The sequence below is a fragment of the Triturus cristatus genome, chromosome 7, assembly GCF_964204655.1.
Source record: "Triturus cristatus chromosome 7, aTriCri1.1, whole genome shotgun sequence".
Classification (NCBI taxonomy): domain Eukaryota; kingdom Metazoa; phylum Chordata; class Amphibia; order Caudata; family Salamandridae; genus Triturus; species Triturus cristatus.
Window position 1 is genome coordinate 91,315,110 of NC_140590.1, and position 20,596 is coordinate 91,335,705.

A 20,596-nucleotide genomic window follows, 5' to 3' on the forward strand; every position below is an offset into this window, starting at 1 on the left:
AATTATTGGTGTTACACATTATCATTGAATAAATGCACATTAGTGGGTATCGCGAAAGCCTCCATTCAGAGTCGCTGTTGTGTTCTTACCAAACTTTCTTCCCAACAGGTGATAATATCCGTCTAACGGTTGTGAAGGGTTGCCACAATCCTCTGGAAATGCCTCCAATTCTCTGTGAAGCTCCTGAACACTACTTCACGAATTCCCACCTAATCTATCGTTTTGTGGCAGAGTGCGGCAAAGACATGGGAGAATTGAAAGGTAGGTCTTTTCCAAGGTGTATGGGGTGCTCTTAATTCACTTGTGAAGGGTTATGGTTGCACGCCAGCCTGGAAACCTTAACTCACTATGGGGCATAACTGCAACAACCGGCGATAAATATCGCTAAGCGCACTTAGTGCTAGGATAATTATCGCCGGCTAGCGTGGATTTTTATCGCTGAGATAGCGTGCTATTATCAACGCTTATCTCATAAACAATAAAAATCCTCACGCTAACTGCCAAACGTGAGATTATCGCTGGAAACCCAGCGATAATCCCACGAAGTTTGGCGATAGCTTGCTGATATGACCTCACATAGGGGCATATCAGCAACAACCGGCGATAATTATCGCTAAGCGCACTTAGCGCTAGGATAATTATCGCCGGCTGACGTGGATTTTTATCGCTGAGATAGCGTGCTATTAGCAACGCTTATCTCATTAGCAATAGAAATCCTCACGCTAACTGCCTAACGTGAGATTATCGCTGGAAACCCAGCGATAATCTCACAAAATCTCACGTTAGCTTGTTGATAGGGCCTCACAAACTTAGCCATGATATCCACCTTCCATAGGATATGATGGCTAAGTCAGTCCTGAAGCAGGCGTAAGGAAAGTAGCGATAACAGGGGTTATCGCTACTTTTCCTGCCGCTATGCTTCATAGTGTGGGGCTTGGTGATAGGAGAAATGTCGCTTATGGTCATTTCTCCTGTCATGTTAGGACAGGAACGCCCACTTTGCATCTCATTAGAGATGCAAAGCTTGGCGTTAGGAATCTGGGTGCTAAAGCAAGGTTTCATGCGTTAGCGTGACCTTGCTAATTAGGCGATAAAGTTATCGCTGCTTTTCGGCCGAAAACGGCCGCAAAAGCGGCGATAATTTACTATCGCCGTCTTGTAGATATGCCCCATACTTAGCCATGATATCCACCTTACATAGGATATCATGTCTAAGTCAGTTTCAAAGCAGGCGTAAGGAAAGTAGCGATAAGAGGTTATCGCTACTTTTCTTGTCGCTATGCTGCTTTGAGGCTTGATAATAGGAGAAATGTCGCTTAGCGACATTTCTCTCGTTATCCTGGGGAGGAACGCCCACTTTGCATCTCATTAGAGATGCAAAGATGGGCGTTCGGAATAATTTTATATCGCCGCCTTGTAGATATGCCCCAATGAGAGGCAGGACACACTTCTTTTCCATTGCTAGTGTTTCGAGGGATTTCTGAGAACTATCCCAGTGGGAATTATTGCAGGAAGCTGCCTTTCTGTTCAAGTACCCAGGCCTGAGCAGCCAAGAGGAACACTGGAAGGCATGCAGGGCCTATTAATTGTTGTCAGCCAATAGAACTGTACATCTCCCCAGTCACCAAGGGTCGAAAGAGGTATCCTCTACTCACATCATTTAACCACTGTGTATCAATGTCCTCACCCTCTACATAATTGACATCAAGTTAAAGGAGTAAGGTTAAAAGCCTTTTATAAGGTGACAAGCCCTGCAATTCTCAGAATCACAGGGTTTTACAGTGTAAAACATCTTTGCAGGTCATAAAAGGCAACAAATAGGAGAAGGCATTAAAAGGGTATTCCCCATTTATATTTGGACAGTAAAAGTATTACCAATTACAGTGGGACATCACTAATCTGTTATTGATCCAGGGGTAGAGGTGATAACTGATTTGCAAAGACGAAACTGTTCTGGGAAACTCTCCTTTGGAAATCGTGCCAGTGGTCTTGAGAGAAGAACACACTGGTCAAATATAAACCTCAAACATGTATTCAAAGCAGGCCCTTTGAAATAAAATGTGATGTTAATTTCTATGTCTTGGAAGTATTGTTGAACTGATCGAAATAAAACATTAAGTGGACTTCTGATCTCATTAGGAGTGGCCTAGTAAATGGGTCAGATTTTCCTTCCTTACAAAGTGACTGAGACTGGGGTTATTTGTAACTCTCAAAGTATGGAAAATCTGGCCAATTACAAGGTGAACACCTGAGGGTCCACTAACATTGGGGAATTCAGGGGAAATCAGTAATTCCTGTTCAGTAGTCCTCGGGATTCCTCATTTCCCCTTACCTTCAACCTGCAATTTCAGCTGTAATAATGGGGATGACAACTGCTGCTAGCAGCCCTATCAATCAATCAATCAATCATGATTTATAAAGAACTACTAATCATCCGAAAGGGTACACAAATGCTTGCAGGTCACAGAAAGGGTCAATTGAACAGCCATGTCTTTCCGGAAGCAAGGTGATGGTCCAGAGCTGTGTGGGGAAGCTGTTCCAGGTCTTTGCTGCGATGTAGGAGAAAGAGCATCCTCCACCTCTGTTTCGGTAGATGCAGAGAATGTAGGCAAGTGATACAGATGCAGATTGCAGTCTTTTCAATGGTTTGTGGAGGGTCAGACAGTGGTTAATGTAGGTGGGTCCTAAGTTGTGTAGAGTCTTGTTTTTGTGTGGCAGTAGCTTTAAATGGCAACTCTTCTGTATGGATAGCCAGTGGAGTTGCTTGAGGTGGGGTGTGATGTGTGTTCATAAAGGGAGGTTAAGGATGCGTCTGGCTGCAGCGTTTTGTATGGTTTAAAGTATGTGTAGGAGTTGTGCTGGAATTCCTACGTAGAGAGCATAGTACAGTTGGCTGGTGATGACTGCCAGTGTCATGGTGCATCTCATGGTTAAGGGTAGCCACTTGAGGATCTTACGTAGCATGTGCAGAGTGAGAAAACAGGCAGATGAGACAGTGGTGATCTGTGATTTCATGGTGAGCTTGTTATCAATGATGATTCAAGGTTTCTGACGTGATCAGCAGGTGTGGGTGCAGGTCCTGGGACTGATGGCCGCCAGGAGTCGGTCCATGGGTTGCAGTTGTTGCGAAAGACCATAACTATCGTCATGTCCTTGTTCATGTTCAGTTTCAGGAAGCTGTTCTTCATCCAGTCAGCTGCACTTATCATGTATCTGTGGAAGTTGGTCCTGGTGGTGGTTGGGTCATCGGTGAGTGAGAGGATGAGTTGGGTGTTGCATGCATACGATATTATGTTGAGACCGTGAGATCTAACAATGTCGGCCAGTGGGATCATATATGGGTTGAGGAGCATGGGGCTGAGGAATAAGCCCTGGGGGACACCACAGACGATGTTCTTGGGTTCGTCGGCGATACTCACTTGTAAGGGTCTCAAGGGGCTGGGGGTAGGGGGTTCTGCAGTTCAGTCAAAGAGACATGTCTTGAGGTCCTTCCTGAATTGAGTCAGTGATGGTGATTGCTTGTGGTGCAGTGGTAGGGAGTTCCAGGTCTTCACGGTAGGAAAAGGATCTTCCTCCAGCCAATGTCCTGCAGATCCATGGGATGGTGGCCAAGGCCAAATGGGTGGAGCTGAGGTGTCTGGTCGATGTGTAAAAAGAGAGGCGGTGGTTGAGGTATTCAGGTCCGATGTTGTGCAGGGCTTTGGGGGCATGCGTGAGGAGCTTGAAGGCAATTATTTTGTTCTTTTGTTGATTTCGAGCCAGTGGAAGACTCTCAGGTGACTAGAGATGTGGTTTCAGCAGGGGATGCCCAGGATAAGCCTGGCAGAGGCGTTCTGGATGCGCTTCAATTTCTTTTGAAGTTTTTCGGTTGTTGAGGCATAGTCATTGCCGAAGTCGAGCTTGCTGATGACAAGCGCATGGGTGACAGTTCACTTGGACTTGGTGGGGATCCATTTGAAGATTATTCAGAGTAGGTGGAGTGTGTGGAAGCAGGAGGATGATACAGCATTAATTTGGTGGTTCATGGAGAACGAGGAGTGAGGATGATGCAGAGATTGCGTGTGTGCTCGGTGGGTGTGGGAGGGCTCCTAGTGCTGCTAGCCAACAGGAGTCGTCCTACGCAGAGGGAGTAAAGCCCAGGTTGAGGACTTTGGTTTTGTAAGAGTTGAGTTTTAGGCATCTCTCCTTCATCTAGGTGGCTACTGCCTTCATTCCGTAGTGGAAGTTGCTCATAGCAGCTGTAGATTTGTTAGTGAGGGAGAAGATCAGCTGTGTGATGTCAGCAAAGGAGATGATGTTGAGTCTGTGGTTCCTGACGTTCTCAGCAGGGCCATGTAGATGTTGAAGAGGGTGAGTGTCAGGGAGGAGCCCAGGGGAACTCCACAGCAGATCTCTGTAGGATTTGAGGAGAATGGTGGGACCCTGACTCACTGGTTTCAGCTGGGGATGAAGCAGTGGATCCAATCTAGCACTTTGCCGTGGATGCCAGCAACATGGAGTCTTGTGCAGATGGTATGGTGGGAGAAGGTTTCGAAGGTGACAGAGAAGTCCAGGAGCATGAGGGCTGAAGTTTTGCCTTGGTCGAGGAAAGTGCAGATGTCGTCAGTTGCGGAAAGGAGTGCAGTCTCGTGGCTGTGGTGGCTCCTGAAGACAGATTGGGAGGGGTCCAGGGTGCGGTTTGTTTCAATGAATTATGTGAGGTTTTTTTTTTTAACATATTTTTCATTAGAGAATGACATCACAATATAATGCAAAAGATATTGGTCATTACAATTCCATCATAACATTACACATTACGTAGCCTTCATTATTAACAGCATATCGACAATCCGTAATTTAAGTCATGTACCATGAGTTATAACACATAATAACAATCACTGCTTTTCCCTATTTTTTGATTGCCATGTGACATACTCTCTTTTTTGTTCAATGCTGTAACGTCAGACCTCAGACAGAGGAGCAATATTCGTAACTTACTGTTTCATTTGTTACAGTTTATAAATCCTAGAATCAACATAACCTCACTTACTTGCTGTTGGACTTGGCCCTTCTGGCAGGTTCACCCCTGAACTTTTTGCTTTTTATTGGTGACTTGGTGTGGTGATTTGTTTGGTTCCTGCGCACTTTCCCTGTGTCCCAGGTTAAAGTGCGTGCACACTCTGAGTGCATGTGGTGAGATAGGCCTGCCCTCCCATAGGAATGCATGGGGAATGTATGTGTCCCTAGTAGTTCCTGATGCGTGGGGTGTGCAGGCCCGAGTTTGGTATGTGCGGACTCGTGGGAGTGAATGCTGCGCGATGATGTGTGCGGCGTGCATGTACCTAGTGTGAAAGTGCCACTTCTAGAAGTGGGCACTTCTGTGTGCAGTGTGTCTGTCGCGTGATTGGCTGGTCATGTCATGTGACGGGCTAGGGATTCCCCAGAGTCAGGATGAGTCACCCAGTGGTGAATGGGGAGATCAGCAGCTAGATGGGTGGGAGGAGTACACCTGGGTCCTGAATAGGACAGGGTTTTCCACACACAATGCTGGCCCCGCCCCCTGTGGTGCGACTGACGACCCTAGCCCTGCCAGTGAATAGAGTGAGGGGCTGAGCACATCAAGGGTGCTCCCCAACCAGCTGCGACTGGTTTTCCCCCTCACCCTGAACCCAGACAAAGGGATTTGGTGTATAAAAAGGGGCTGTGTCCCCTTACAAAATGTTCTTGCTCTGTCTTGAATCTACGGGGGGGGCGTGCTGCTGGTGGGGCCCAGGAGGGACCGCCATGGGGGCTACCTCCCTGCTGGAGGGCCCTGTGTGCTGGCCCCTGGGCCCTACCTTGCCCCCTGGATGCCTTCAGGACCTTCTGGACCCTTGGGACTTTCCTTTTACCTTGCCAAGGCTTGATGCTGGCCTAGCGCCCTGGGAGCGCTTTATTTTCCCTGCAGCAAGGTGCTTTTTCTGGTCCTGAACATAGCGCCTGGAGAGCGCTTTATTCCCCCAGCGAGAGGAGCTGGAGCTGTGCAGCGTTGCGCTGCTACGAGCGAGAGAGGGAATCCCCAGCGTAGGGATTCCCCCATGATGCGTGCTTTTGCGGGTGCCCACCCCGCTTGTGACTTGCTTCGTGGGAAAATTCGCGGGTGCCCACCCCGCATTTAGCGTTATTTAGTGGGTGCCCACCCCACATGGCCGCCTCTTTTTTTATATATTTGAATAAGCGGGTGCCCACCCCGCTGTACGTGGTCATGTAGGAGGGAGCCTAACCCTCATTGCTGCCGAAGATCGTCGCTGCTGCCCGCGGCCCGCCTGGTTGTGGGCGGGGCCGCGGGACGGAAGCGGCCGGCGCGACGTGATGACGCGGGGCTCCCATGCTGGAGGGAGAGCCCCGCGGTGGCGGCCGAAGTACGGAGAAGAGCCAGGATGCGGCGCAAGCGAAGCAGGACCCCCACGAATGGTGAGAGCCCTGCTGTGCCCACCTACTCCAGACGACGAGGAATGCATACCGGGGCTCCCGTGAGCTGAGGGAAGCCCCGCGTATGCTGAAGGAGAGTGACCGGGTGAAGCAGAGTCCCCGCCCAGAGGCCCGGTGAGTGAGGGCTCAAGGGGGGGGGGCGAGAGAGAGGCACCAGTGCCGGTGCCGACTTCCTGGGCGGCCCCGGCTAGCAGCGGGCCGCCCCAACGAAGGGGCCATCATGTTTAGTTCTAGAGCCTGCACGAGGCTCCAACGGTAATCAGAGGCATTCCCCTGGTGTTCGGTGCGAGGCACCGAGTCAGAGCGGCCCCGTGTGTCCAGTGGGCCACTCCAACGCTATTCAGGGCATTCTTTGTGTAGAGTTCAGAAGGACTCCAACGTTGGGGACATATTGGTTTTACGGCGCCCCTGCGCTCCAACGCTATGGGGGCCTGTTGTTTTCAGGAGCCAGTGTGCTCCATGGGACATGATTTCCAGAGCCAGATGGCTCCCACGTTTGGCACAGTTTGATCTAGAGCCTAGAGGGCTCCAAGGATCGGCACAGTTTGTTTTGAAGGGCTAATGAGAGCCCCCTGCCGCTATTTGCCTTCCCCAGCTGCGCAGCACTTAGTGCCAGCTGCAGCGTTTAGGCCCTGTGCTTGTCCCCAGCTGCCCAGCAAGTAGTGGGCAGCTGCTACGTTTAGGTTCTGGCGCAACCTGGACTCTAATATGCTTTTGGGTGCTAGGAAATGTACGGTGTATAGTATGTTTTGCGCACCCTGTGTTGTGTACCTCTAAATGTGGTTAGTTCTGCCTAGGAGGTTGTTTTACCTTGTTTAGGTTGATGGTAGGGAGAATGTACTTCCCTGTGTTATGTACGCCCCTAGTGTAAGTATACTTAGGTGGCTAGGTCTAAGGCGTTAGACTTGCGAGAATTGCATAATGTGATTTATGCCCCTGTGATAGATACAGGATAGGTTTTATACCTGATGCTAGTGTGATGACGCTGAGGTCATTATTGCGCCAGTAGATACTGGTTATGTTCTACATGTACACTTGGTAATTTGTGTTATGTTCTACGAGTGCTAATTCCGGACAGTGGTCCATGTGGCCCTGTCCCCTGTACATATAATCCCTTGTAAATTCTGCCCGTGCCTGTTGGCACATTGTAGAGTGTGTGTTTTTATCTAATGTGTTGTGTATAATACAAAGGCTATTTTTATAGAATACCTTGTGTGGAGTTTCCTTTGTGGTGGGCCTTGGGTGTTGTTGCTGGGTGCGCGCGCAAACGCTTTACACATCGCCTCAGGGATAAGCCTGACTGCTCGTGCCAAGCTACCAAGGGGGTGAGCAGGGGTTATCTTTGTCGTGTAACTCCCCAGCCCTGACTAGAGTGGTGGTTTCTGTCTGGCTTTGGCGCAAGCCTCAGCCAACCAGAAATCCCATTTCTAACATTGGTGATCAGCGGTGGGATTTGGACTTGCGTTTGCGCTGTACCGCAGCAGCAACTGGCCGCACTACAAAACTCTGCATTTAGATAAACCACATGGTATAGGGATTATTGTTTTTAAATGTCATTTCTGTGGAAATGTGTTTCTTGTGCACTGTGAGTTAGGTGTCCCTAGCTCGGGAGGGTAGATCATCCCCCTTAGTGCATTGTGTTTTCTGGATTCACCAGAGGGTGGGATCCAGTGGTGGCAGCAGATGTGTGTCCAGTGCATGTATTCCCATTCCCAGTTCCCGGGGTAGTGGTACCTGTGTCACGTGGTGGTCAGGTTGAGAAATCAGGGGCGGTAGAAACTGTCTTACCAGTCTTGGGAGGGGTGGGGATGAATGTTTAATGCGCTGGATGAATGTGAATGTCCCATTCCCAGTTCCCAGAGTAATAGTACCTGTGTCACGTGGTGGTCAGGTTGAGAAATCAGGGGCGGTAGAAACTGTCTTACTAGTCTGGGGGGTGTGTGTATGTGGATGAAGGATGTGAGTTCTCTGAAATAAGGAGCTTGCTGGTTGATTGGGTGTGAGTTCTCTGGGATAGAGAACTTGCATTGGGGAGTGATTCCAAAAGTAGTGGCTGAGGTGTCTTCCAGCCCAGCGTGGTGGAAGAGGTTCAGAGTAGCCCAGCTAGGTCTCGGTGTAGGGGCTCACGTCCTGTCTCTGCGGAGAAGGAGTGGGTGGGACTGCGTGTCTCCAGGTGCCCGAAACCCAGTGTCAGGGCCTGGATGGTTTCTTTAGGGAACATCAGGTCGGGGGCCTAGGCTGTACCAATAGGTCACTTGAGGAGGATCTCCCAGTGTCTAGAGGACGTGGAGCGTCTGTAATCAGAGCTCCAGTAGTCCTGGTGTCTGGCGGTACCGCTCCAGTTGGGAGGGTGCAGAAGTCCAGAGGGAGGGGTGAGAGGGGGAGGGATTCCCCAGTGGGAACCAGTAGGTCAGGGACCAGCCGGGAGGGCTGTGTCGCCACTGAGTGACCGTGGTGTCGCCACTTCTGTCCTGGGGGGTCTGCACGCACTGTCAGATGGACAGGAGGTAGTGAGATCAGCGCCAGGCAGACTGTCACACGACCCATTAGTTATGTGTCACCCTCGTTAAGTCCTGGTTCGCCAGGCATCTGACCAAAGGGTACGTCCCTCGGTTGGGGAGCCAGTAGTCGGTGTTTCCGGATCTGGACGTAAGGGCAGCTGTAGTCCTGAGGGCAGGTGGGGCTCATCTTAGGTGAAGAGACCCTGCTCTACAGTGGAAGGGGGTGCAGAGGGAGGGAGTCCTCGCCTCTGACCCCTTGGATCCCAGGTGGTAGACCAGTTGGTGGAGAGAGGTCCTAAACTGGTGGGAGAGTTGTGTTCTGGTGGGTGCTTCCCTGGGAGGGTGCGGAACCCCAGAAGTAGAGGTAGGGTGGGGCATTCTTGCCCGTGACCTCTGGTCAGCCTGAGGGTGCGGACCCTAGGTTGAAGGATCAGTGGTAGTTGGGAACTACACTGAGAGGGAGAGTGGAGAATGGTTTGAATGCCAGGGGTTACTACCCCCCACTCTGGGTTTGGCAAGGACCAGTGGTATCTGGGTGGCCTAGGGCCTGGTCCTGGCCGTGGACAACTATGTAGTACCAGTGGGGTAGCCTAGTTGGGCCTGAGTTCTTTGCGGTTGTTTTTTTTTCAGATGGAACCATGTTGATTGAGAATGGCGTAGAACCGGAGAGTGTCCCTGCAGTGCGGGCCTGCGTCCGTGTTCTATCGCCCCAAGCAGGGAAGTCCATCACGGTGGTGATTGGTCTGCCCTGCGTTTTGGCTGGAAGGGGGTTGTGTTGGACTTGGCCCTTCTGGCAGGTTCACCCCTGAACTTTTTGCTTTTTATTGGTGACTTGGTGTGGTGATTTGTTTGGTTCCTGCGCACTTTCCCTGTGTCCCAGGGTAAAGTGCGTGCACACTCTGAGTGCATGTGGTGAGATAGGCCTGCCCTCCCATAGGAATGCATGGGGAATGTATGTGTCCCTAGTAGTTCCTGATGCGTGGGGTGTGCAGGCCCGAGTTTGGTATGTGCGGACTCGTGGGAGTGAATGCTGCGCGATGATGTGTGCGGCGTGCATGTACCTAGTGTGGAAGTGCCACTTCTAGAAGTGGGCACTTCTGTGTGCAGTGTGTCTGTCGCGTGATTGTCTGGTCATGTCATGTGACGGGCTAGGGATTCCCCAGAGTCAGGATGAGTCACCCAGTGGTGAATGGGGAGATCAGCAGCTAGATGGGTGGGAGGAGTACACCTGGGTCCTGAATAGGACAGGGTTTCCACACACAATGCTGGCCCCGCCCCCTGTGGTGCGACTGACGACCCTAGCCCTGCCAGTGAATAGAGTGAGGGGCTGAGCACATCAAGGGTGCTCCCCAACCAGCTGCGACTGGTTTTCCCCCTCACCCTGAACCCAGACAAAGGGATTTGGTGTATAAAAAGGGGCTGTGTCCCCTTACAAAATGTTCTTGCTCTGTCTTGAATCTACGGGGGGGGCGTGCTGCTGGTGGGGCCCAGGAGGGACCGCCATGGGGGCTACCTCCCTGCTGGAGGGCCCTGTGTGCTGGCCCCTGGGCCCTACCTTGCCCCCTGGATGCCTTCAGGACCTTCTGGACCCTTGGGACTTTCCTTTTACCTTGCCAAGGCTTGATGCTGGCCTAGCGCCCTGGGAGCGCTTTATTTTCCCTGCAGCAAGGTGCTTTTTCTGGTCCTGAACATAGCGCCTGGAGAGCGCTTTATTCCCCCAGCGAGAGGAGCTGGAGCTGTGCAGCGTTGCGCTGCTACGAGCGAGAGAGGGAATCCCCAGCGTAGGGATTCCCCCATGATGCGTGCTTTTGCGGGTGCCCACCCCGCTTGTGACTTGCTTCGTGGGAAAATTCGCGGGTGCCCACCCCGCATTTAGCGTTATTTAGTGGGTGCCCACCCCACATGGCCGCCTCTTTTTTTATATATTTGAATAAGCGGGTGCCCACCCCGCTGTACGTGGTCATGTAGGAGGGAGCCTACCCCTCATTGCTGCCGAAGATCGTCGCTGCTGCCCGCGGCCCGCCTGGTTGTGGGCGGGGCCGCGGGACGGAAGCGGCCGGCGCGACGTGATGACGCGGGGCTCCCATGCTGGAGGGAGAGCCCCGCGGTGGCGGCCGAAGTACGGAGAAGAGCCAGGATGCGGCGCAAGCGAAGCAGGACCCCCACGAATGGTGAGAGCCCTGCTGTGCCCACCTACTCCAGACGACGAGGAATGCATACCGGGGCTCCCGTGAGCTGAGGGAAGCCCCGCGTATGCTGAAGGAGAGTGACCGGGTGAAGCAGAGTCCCCGCCCAGAGGCCCGGTGAGTGAGGGCTCAAGGGGGGGGGCGAGAGAGAGGCACCAGTGCCGGTGCCGACTTCCTGGGCGGCCCCGGCTAGCAGCGGGCCGCCCCAACGAAGGGGCCATCATGTTTAGTTCTAGAGCCTGCACGAGGCTCCAACGGTAATCAGAGGCATTCCCCTGGTGTTCGGTGCGAGGCACCGAGTCAGAGCGGCCCCGTGTGTCCAGTGGGCCGCTCCAACGCTATTCAGGGCATTCTTTGTGTAGAGTTCAGAAGGACTCCAACGTTGGGGACATATTGGTTTTACGGCGCCCCTGCGCTCCAACGCTATGGGGGCCTGTTGTTTTCAGGAGCCAGTGTGCTCCATGGGACATGATTTCCAGAGCCAGATGGCTCCCACGTTTGGCACAGTTTGATCTAGAGCCTAGAGGGCTCCAAGGATCGGCACAGTTTGTTTTGAAGGGCTAATGAGAGCCCCCTGCCGCTATTTGCCTTCCCCAGCTGCGCAGCACTTAGTGCCAGCTGCAGCGTTTAGGCCCTGTGCTTGTCCCCAGCTGCCCAGCAAGTAGTGGGCAGCTGCTACGTTTAGGTTCTGGCGCAACCTGGACTCTAATATGCTTTTGGGTGCTAGGAAATGTACGGTGTATAGTATGTTTTGCGCACCCTGTGTTGTGTACCTCTAAATGTGGTTAGTTCTGCCTAGGAGGTTGTTTTACCTTGTTTAGGTTGATGGTAGGGAGAATGTACTTCCCTGTGTTATGTACGCCCCTAGTGTAAGTATACTTAGGTGGCTAGGTCTAAGGCGTTAGACTTGCGAGAATTGCATAATGTGATTTATGCCCCTGTGATAGATACAGGATAGGTTTTATACCTGATGCTAGTGTGATGACGCTGAGGTCATTATTGCGCCAGTAGATACTGGTTATGTTCTACATGTACACTTGGTAATTTGTGTTATGTTCTACGAGTGCTAATTCCGGACAGTGGTCCATGTGGCCCTGTCCCCTGTACATATAATCCCTTGTAAATTCTGCCCGTGCCTGTTGGCACATTGTAGAGTGTGTGTTTTTATCTAATGTGTTGTGTATAATACAAAGGCTATTTTTATAGAATACCTTGTGTGGAGTTTCCTTTGTGGTGGGCCTTGGGTGTTGTTGCTGGGTGCGCGCGCAAACGCTTTACACATCGCCTCAGGGATAAGCCTGACTGCTCGTGCCAAGCTACCAAGGGGGTGAGCAGGGGTTATCTTTGTCGTGTAACTCCCCAGCCCTGACTAGAGTGGTGGTTTCTGTCTGGCTTTGGCGCAAGCCTCAGCCAACCAGAAATCCCATTTCTAACACTTGCCCACCCGCCTCCCTACCCCGTAGACTCAGTAAAAACTTTAACCAGTTAGACAGTCCAACCCAGTGTAACAGTGACTCAAAAATTCACCTTTGTGTACCTTGACATCACCCTTCAGCATACTACAAGCCCATACCATTGCTCAAGTTATTCATTCCCGCCTCCTAGATAAAACCCGTATCAGTGGGAAAAAAAAGGGGGGGGGAGAGGGAACACATTAAAAAGTTTGTCAATCAGCTTGTATGTCTATAGCAATAAACTCTTCCAGTAACATATTCCATTCCATAGAAATGGGTTTTTTGCGTAGCCCCCGCTGTTCCTCCCTCTTTAGTTCTGCACTTTCCGCTTTTCCCCATCCCACCATCTCAGAGTGCCTTTCCTGCAGTGATGCTGGCCTGGCAGTGTTCCATTTCATGGCAATGTTTCGTTTCGCCAGTATAAGTGCAAGGTTACTGGGTTTGGTGATTGGGCTACCTTTCTTTCCCTTTGGGCCTAGTCCTAACAGACAATATTCCATCCTGTCGCTATTGCGCACCGGAGCTATATCTGTTAATATCTCACAAACTGGCACCCAGTAGTGTCTCAGCCATGGGCAACTCCACAGCATATGAAAAAGACCCGCTGCCTGCGATTGACGGCGCGGGCACACATCCAATGCGTCTGTAAACATTACACTCAGTTTACTCGGGGTCAGGTAGGCTCTATGTAGGAGCATTAGTTGTATAAACTTGAATTTCGGGTTTCGCAATTCCTTTCTGGGGTATTCTAGTATAACACCCCATTCCTTGTGACTGAGTGCTCGGCCTATATCCACATCCCATTTGTGGCGAAGGGGCTGAAGTGACACCGCCGCTATTATGTGAAGTCCTTTGTATAGCCATTTCGTTAAGTGCCGCCCATTTCCCATCAAATGTTGCATCGTGAGTAGTGCGTGTGTTTCTGGTTCTACCCCCCGTGGTGCATATGTAGTAAGCAGTGCTGGTGTGTAGAATAAACAACGTGTCGGGTACTCCGTGTTTACAAACAAATACATCATGAGGCATTAGAGTACCGTCTTTGAAGAATGCACCCACCGTAGTCACGCCCTCATCTACCCATGCTAATATTCTCCTATTCGTAGCCCTGCCTAGTTGTGAGGAACAGTAGGGGCGTATGGAGTCATTGATTTGGTATACCTTATGGCATTCCTCCAATACAGTAATGCGATTCTCAGCAAATGAGGCGCCGTTGTGGGAATCTTGCTGTTAGGCAAGAGTAGTGTATGTATCTCACCCCTTTGCCAAGCCAAGTGGAACACGTTGATCTCCGGCAGGTTCCGCCCCACCATCCAGTACGCCAGCCGCTGTAACTGACTCGCGTAGCAGTAAGCCTTCAGGTCAGGGACTCCCAACCCACCCTGTTTAGCATCTAATTGTAGCTTCGCTATCCCTATACGTCTCCGACCTTTGCCCCATATTAACTCAATCAGTAGGGAGGACAGTAATTTAAATATCCATGCCGGCACCCTAATGAGTAAATATGTGGAATAATACAATAATCTGGGTAATACCACCATTTTAGCAATTGCCACTTTACCTGCCACCGAAATAGGTAAGGAATTCCAGAACCTTATTTGGGACCTTAATGAAGTGATAGCGAGATGCAAGTTGCCATCCAGAAGATCCGATACATCCCTGTATATATTTATTCCTAGATATTTGAAAGTGATAGGTGCTATATTGAATGACCAGTCCCCAAATTCCAGTGTCCCAGGGCGTGTCGCATCAGTAAAAAAATAAACATATGATTTGTTCTCATTTTTCTAAATCCCGGAGAGTGTTTGAAACTTAGCAAACGTGGATGGTACTGGCTCATAATAACCATCCAAGTCCCAGTATTAAGTCGTCTGCATATGCTGAGACAATGTGTGTGTTGGGCCCCAATACAATCCCCTTATGACCTGCTAAAAAGCGTAATTTATGTAAGAGAGGTTCTAAAGCTAAAATGAACAACAGGGACAATAGCGGACATCCCTGCCTGGTACCTTGTGCAACCCCATATTGCTGTGAGATATGCTGTCCCGTATGCGTCCGTGCCGTGGGATTTAGATACAATAACCTCACCCACTTTATGTAATCTTCAGGTATGTCAAATTTGGAAAGGGCGTAGAACATGTACTCCCAATGCAGAGAATCAAAAGCCTGACGTAAATCTAGCGAAATGCAACCCTCCGTATCAGCTGTTGGCAGTGTGTGGGTCATTATTTGAGGTAGCCTCCTAATGTTAAGAGCTGTGTTCCTGCCTGGGATCAATATGTACCAATTTTGGAATGAACTGACAGAGTCTAGCAGCCAACAACTTACTCAGGATCTTAAAGCCCACATTTAATAATGAAAGAGGCCTATAACCTGCCATATCAGTGCTATCTCGTCCCGGCTTTAACAAGGAGACCACAATCGCCTGAAGTGTGGTATGTGGGAGGGTACCAGTCTCTAGCGATGACTGATATAGCCGCTGTAGATGGGGTACCAATAAGTCAGAGAAAGTGGCATAAAATTCAATGGGCAGGCCATCTCCCCCAGGTGCCTTATTACGGGGCAGACTATTATTAGCCTGTTTAATTTCCATACCAGACACTGGGAGTCCCAATGCCTCTTTGTGATTCTGCAATAATTGCGGGAGTGGTGGACCGTCAAAAAATGCATCAAGTTCCATGCCACCAATGGCAGTCGGTTGTACATACAAATTCTCATAATATTCTCTAAAGGCCTTATTTATGTCAAGTTGCGTACATAGGATATCAGCCTCCATATTCCTGATTTCTAATATAGGGGTGACCGGCGGAGCATCCTCGATAATTCTGGCTAGGACTGGGCCCGCCCTGTCTGCCACAGCATGTTGTTTCTGTGTGTATAGTCGATAATCTAAAAGATGTAGGTCTTCCAATAGTTCTGCGTGTTTAATGTGTGCTTCTATAAGTTGCATTCGGTGTGTATCATCTAGTGTAGCTGCTTGTTCCAGTTTCCCCATGTTATTTTCTACGTCAGTAATCCGGGCAATAAGGGTATGCCGTGTCCCTGCTTTCGTACTGATTGCCACCCCATGCATTACAGTCTTAAATGCATCCCACTCTATCTGACGTGAAGATGCTGTATTCGCATTTTCAGTGAAATACTTTTCTATGGCTGTGGACAGCGTCACTTGGAAGATTGGGTCCTCCAGTAACTGTGGCTGCAATTTCTAGGTCGACACTAAAGTAGGTATTTTGCCCCATTGAAGTGTAAGCTCTACCGGGTTATGATCTGATAACGTTTTCCCCAGATCAGTCGAGTCTGTAACTGTGCCCAGCAAAGAAGAGGAACAGAATAGTCTGTTGATTTGTGTGTGTAACTTGTGCGGCGGGGAGTAAAAGAAATATTCCCTATCCTTAGGGCGCAACGCCCGCCAGACATCCATTAGTCTCCATCCAGTCGCCCATCCTCTTAGTGCATCCGCTAATTTCCTACTAGTCGTGTTGTGTAATGGCGGGTGCGACCTGTCTAATTCAATATCTAGTACCGCATTAAAGTCTCCCCCTAATATCCATGGGTATTCCTCCCAACCTACCAACAGTGTACTTAAATCCTCTAGGAATTTGTCCTGATCAGTGTTTGGAGTATATATGCTTCCCAACACAATGTGTTCTCCATCCAGTAACCCGTGTATGAGGACATATCTGCCATTTGTATCTATCTTTTGTTCCAATATCTTAAAAGGAGTACCCCTTCTAAGCCATATCGCGGCCCCACGAGCAAAGGCCGAGTATGACGTAAAGAACAATTGACCTCACCATTTCTTTTGCAGTTTGACCGTTTCAGTATGACTAAGGTGGGTTTCCTGTAGGAAAGCTACATTTACTTTCCGTCTATTCAATTGGGCTAACAGCCTGTGTCTTTTATGGATGGAGCCAAACCCCCGGACATTCCAGGAGTTACACTTGTAGCTACTAGTGTGTGCCATCAGGATCAATGTAAGATTGTCCACTAGGACCAAAGTAATTATTGGGTCGGAGCGTCGTCATGGTAACTGAAGCTGAGTCTACAAAAACAACAAAACACCCCAATACAGAGAGTTCAACCGGAACTCTATTCAAACAATGTCATAGTGCAGTCGCCAAGGGGGGGGGAGGCAACCGCCATGGTTGTAACGGTCATTAACCCTTAGGTAGGTACCTTAATTGCAACGATCCAGCACAAACCCCGTTTCCACATAGATAAGGATATCAAGAGCGGGGTGGCAATCGACATTATAAGCAATACAACCTACTAAATAGCACGTTATACAATACCACTTCCGGAGAGCCCTTCCCATCAGTTCAATAATTGTCTGCAGTTTGTGGGGAAACCAACGGGAACAGCATCAGGCTGGACTCAGATTCCGAGCGAGTCGTTGCCCCATCCGAGGAGCGGACAGACACAGCTTGGGACCGAACATCATGCTCCGCCAGCACTGCCGTAGTCAGGAGAGCATCTCTATGGCTATCTGTTATCTGTTCCAAGGTTGGACTAGCCCCGGTTCCCTCTCCATGTCGTCCAGTATCTTCCATGTTCACTGTGGCCTCACGTTGTGGTAGAGAACGTGTCGAGGCAACTGATGGAATCGAGGCCTGGAAGTCAGAGGGGATGCACGTGATTTCCAGCCAGTCCGCCACTTCTTTCGGGCTCTCAAAAAATATAGATTTTTGTCCAGTAATGACTTTTAATCTGGCCGGAAAGAGTAAGGCATACTTCAGATTGTGTGCTCTCAGTTTCTTTTGAACTTCTTGGAAAGTAGCCCTTGCCTTTTGTACCGCCAGCGTAAAATCTGGGTAAAGGGAGATCGTTTTATTCTCAAAGCAGATAGGAGCATTCTCTCTTGCAGCCCGTAATATTGTGTCTCAATCACCTTAATTCAGAATGCATGCTATCAATGGTCTAGGAGGCGCGCCCGGATGGTTCAGCCTGGGCGGTACTCTGTGCGCTCTCTCTACGCTGTAGAGATCTGTCAGTCCCTCTTTCGCCACATGTTCCCTTAGCCAGGTCTCGACAAATTGGGTGGGGTTGCGTCCTTCGCTCCTCTCCGGTATTCCCAGTATTCGCACGTTATTTCTGCGGGACCTCCCTTCAGCATCATCCACCCTGTCTTGGAGCCCCTGCAGTTGGCGCTGTACCTGCTCCAGTTGGGTAGTTTGCTCAGTTTGTTGAGGTATCAAATCGTCCAGGGCTAGTTTATTGGATATCACCCTCTCCTCCAGCTTCTTGTGGTCTGCTTGAAAAAGATTAAGGCTAGAGGAGAGTGACCCCAATTGCTTTTCAAGTGCAGCACGCGAGTCCCTGATCTCTTTTAGTATTAGGTCCAGCTTATCTACAGGTTGTGTCGCCCCCGTAGGTGGGATCACGCCAGTGTCTGTGTCCTGCGTCTGGGTGCCATGCATTGTAGTATTTGCGACCTTGGTGGGATTAGAGTCAAGTTGCTTCGCTCTAGTGCGCCCCATGACACCTTGGGGATTATGGTCTCGTGCCCCGTTGCTCGTCTGGGCCACAGTCAGGTCGGAGCCACCAACATTACTGCCACTGGAGTGTGGGGTCCAGTCGCCAGTGCTTCTTCGCTCAATAAACCCCTGCTGCTTCAAAGGGGGAATAGGTGAAATTACTATGCCCGTTATATCTGATTGGTATGTCTTGCGCAACCATCGAACAATTCCCAGCTGCACCCCTATTGGACAAGCCGATTACCAGCGGCGGTGCTCTGCGCAGTCAGATAACGCGGGTGCAATGCGTGGGTGCGGCTCGTCTCACAGCTCCTTCCCCATTTACTAAAGCCTCCATTTTCTGGCGTCTGCCATTGCCAGTTCGCATCCCCGTTCCGCAGCAAAGAGTAATAGGGAAGCAGGACCCAATAGCAGCGTGCACGGAGGCTCAGTGTCCCAGCAGTTCTATATAGCACTTAGCATATTCACTCCAATGCAGACAATTCAGGCTCCCATAACGCTCAACCAGCCAGCGTGATATCAACTGCGCAGTTCTGCTATTAGCCCAACTCACGGTGCCGCACTATGGTCGGATCGGGGGAGCCATAAGCCGCATACATCAATGACCCCCGTTCACCACAGCCTCAGAGCCTCGCCGCTTCTGTTTCAACATTCATGTATAGGGTGCGATCCGCACAATGCAACTCCACTGGTCCCTCCGCTTGTTTCCTCTGTGTCCAGTCTAGTTCTCCATCGCAACAGGTGACAGTCGGCTTCCAGCTGGTGTCCGCCAACCTCAGCTGTACTCCCGCAGGGCCCCCGTTCTCCTCAGTGGTTCGCTTCCGATATTCTCATCTTCCGCCCGGGTGCTATTTTTCCTCCCCGGTTCCAATCATCTCCGTTTCTCTCCCCATGAAGTTCTGGGGATCGCGCAGGCAGCTGGATGGCATACGTCTCCACAGTCCTCTATTTAATGCTCATGGGGGGGAGCTTGTCCAGTTTCCTAGATCACTGACTCACTCAGCAGCAGCCATAGACTCTCACCACCCTTCCCCCTGGGACGTCCCTCGCAGCAGCAGCGACCCGGTACCTTCGTTGTGCGGTGTCCAGGCTCTTTGTAGTCAGGCATGCCAGTTGCTCAGTTGTTCCGCCACATGATGCAGTTGTTTTTGATTCTGTGGCACCCCGGTCTTACAGGATAATTTGATGAAGAGTCGGGTTTGGCACGGAGCTCTTTCAACTCACGTCCCCCATGCTCGGCAGTTAGCCACGCCCCCATCATGAATTCTGTGAGTTAGGCATTGATGGCCTTCTCAATGACTGTGGCTGGGAAGGGGAACAGAGAGATGGGTCTATTGTTCTTGAGGTCCGTCTGGTTGTCAGAGGGTTTCTTCAGCAAGGGGTTGATCTCTGTGTGTTTCCAGTCTTCAGGGAATGTGGCAGATTCAGTGGAGTAGTTGATAGTGCAGCAGTGTTCGAGGACAATGGCGGCGCCTGCTCGGTTGAAAATGTAATAGGGGTAGGTTCTCACAGTGGATGGTTTTTGTGATCCTTAGGGTGTCATCAGCAGTGAGGGGTGTCAGATCTGGAGGGTGGGTCCCAGATTGCTAGGCTGTTGTAGATGTCTAAAATCTTGTAATGGAAATATGTGGCAAAATTGTCACTGAGATCTCCGGAGGGGGGGATGTCTGTGTTATCCGTGCAGGGTTTGGTGAATTCTTTGATCACGGTGAAGAGTTCTTTGCTGTTGTCTGCATTGGCTTTGATGCGTTCCTGTATGGCAGTTTTCTTGGTGGCTCTGATGAGGTAGTGGTGTGCGGTGACAGCGTTCTTGAGGGCTGCCTGGTCCGCTGAGGTCTTGCTGCTTCTCCATCTTCTTTCGAACTATCTGCAGGTGTCCCTGGACCCTTGGAGAGTGGGGGAGAACCAGCTGGTTTTCCCAAAGAGCTGCTTGTCTGAGGATTTTCTAAGGGGGGCCAGTGTGTCAGCGCAGCTGAAGATCCATCGGTGGAGGTTGTGTGCTGAGGCGTTCGCATCCATGGTGATCAGTGGTGGGGCTTTTGTTGAGGGAGGTGGTGAGTTTGTCTTCGGAGATCTTGTTCCAGCTTCTGCTCTGGTCATGGTGGGTGATGTTCGGTGGGTTTGATGAAGGAGAAGTGGACACAGTGGTGGTCTGTCCAATGTAGTTCAGAGGTGTGGCTGACGGAAATGTTGTTGCCTGCGGAGAAGATGGGGTCGAGCATGTGTCCTGCTGAGTGGGTTGGGGAGAGGACCAGTTGTTTCAGTCTTATGGTGGGGAGGTTTTCTAGTAGGTATGATCTGTTGTGGTCGTTGAGGTTGTCCAGATGGAAATTGAGGTCACCAAGGAGGATGTAGTCCATTGACTGTGATGAGCGGTGTAGTTGGCTCTGGCTTTGGAAAAGGGGGGCAGGGCCTGGGAGAAGTTCAGGTTGGTATGGAATTGGAGGTGTTCTGTTGGGAGGTGGGAAACGGCCCTGGAAAGGGTGGGGCAGTAGGGAATGGGCAGCGGCAAGGGTGGGAAGGGAGAGATGGAG

At 50.6% G+C, this 20,596-nt stretch overlaps 1 protein-coding gene across 1 annotated transcript in view; it reads left to right on the plus strand.

The window, feature by feature from the left end:
• Window positions 1-20,596, plus strand: part of LOC146808896 (phospholipase A2 inhibitor gamma subunit B-like) — a 193,170-nt gene that overhangs the window by 48,165 nt on the left and 124,409 nt on the right. The window contains exon 3 of the mRNA XM_085615708.1: window positions 109-261. Coding sequence (XP_085471834.1) covers window positions 109-261 — 153 coding nt within the window. The remainder of the gene's footprint in view (window positions 1-108; window positions 262-20,596) is intronic.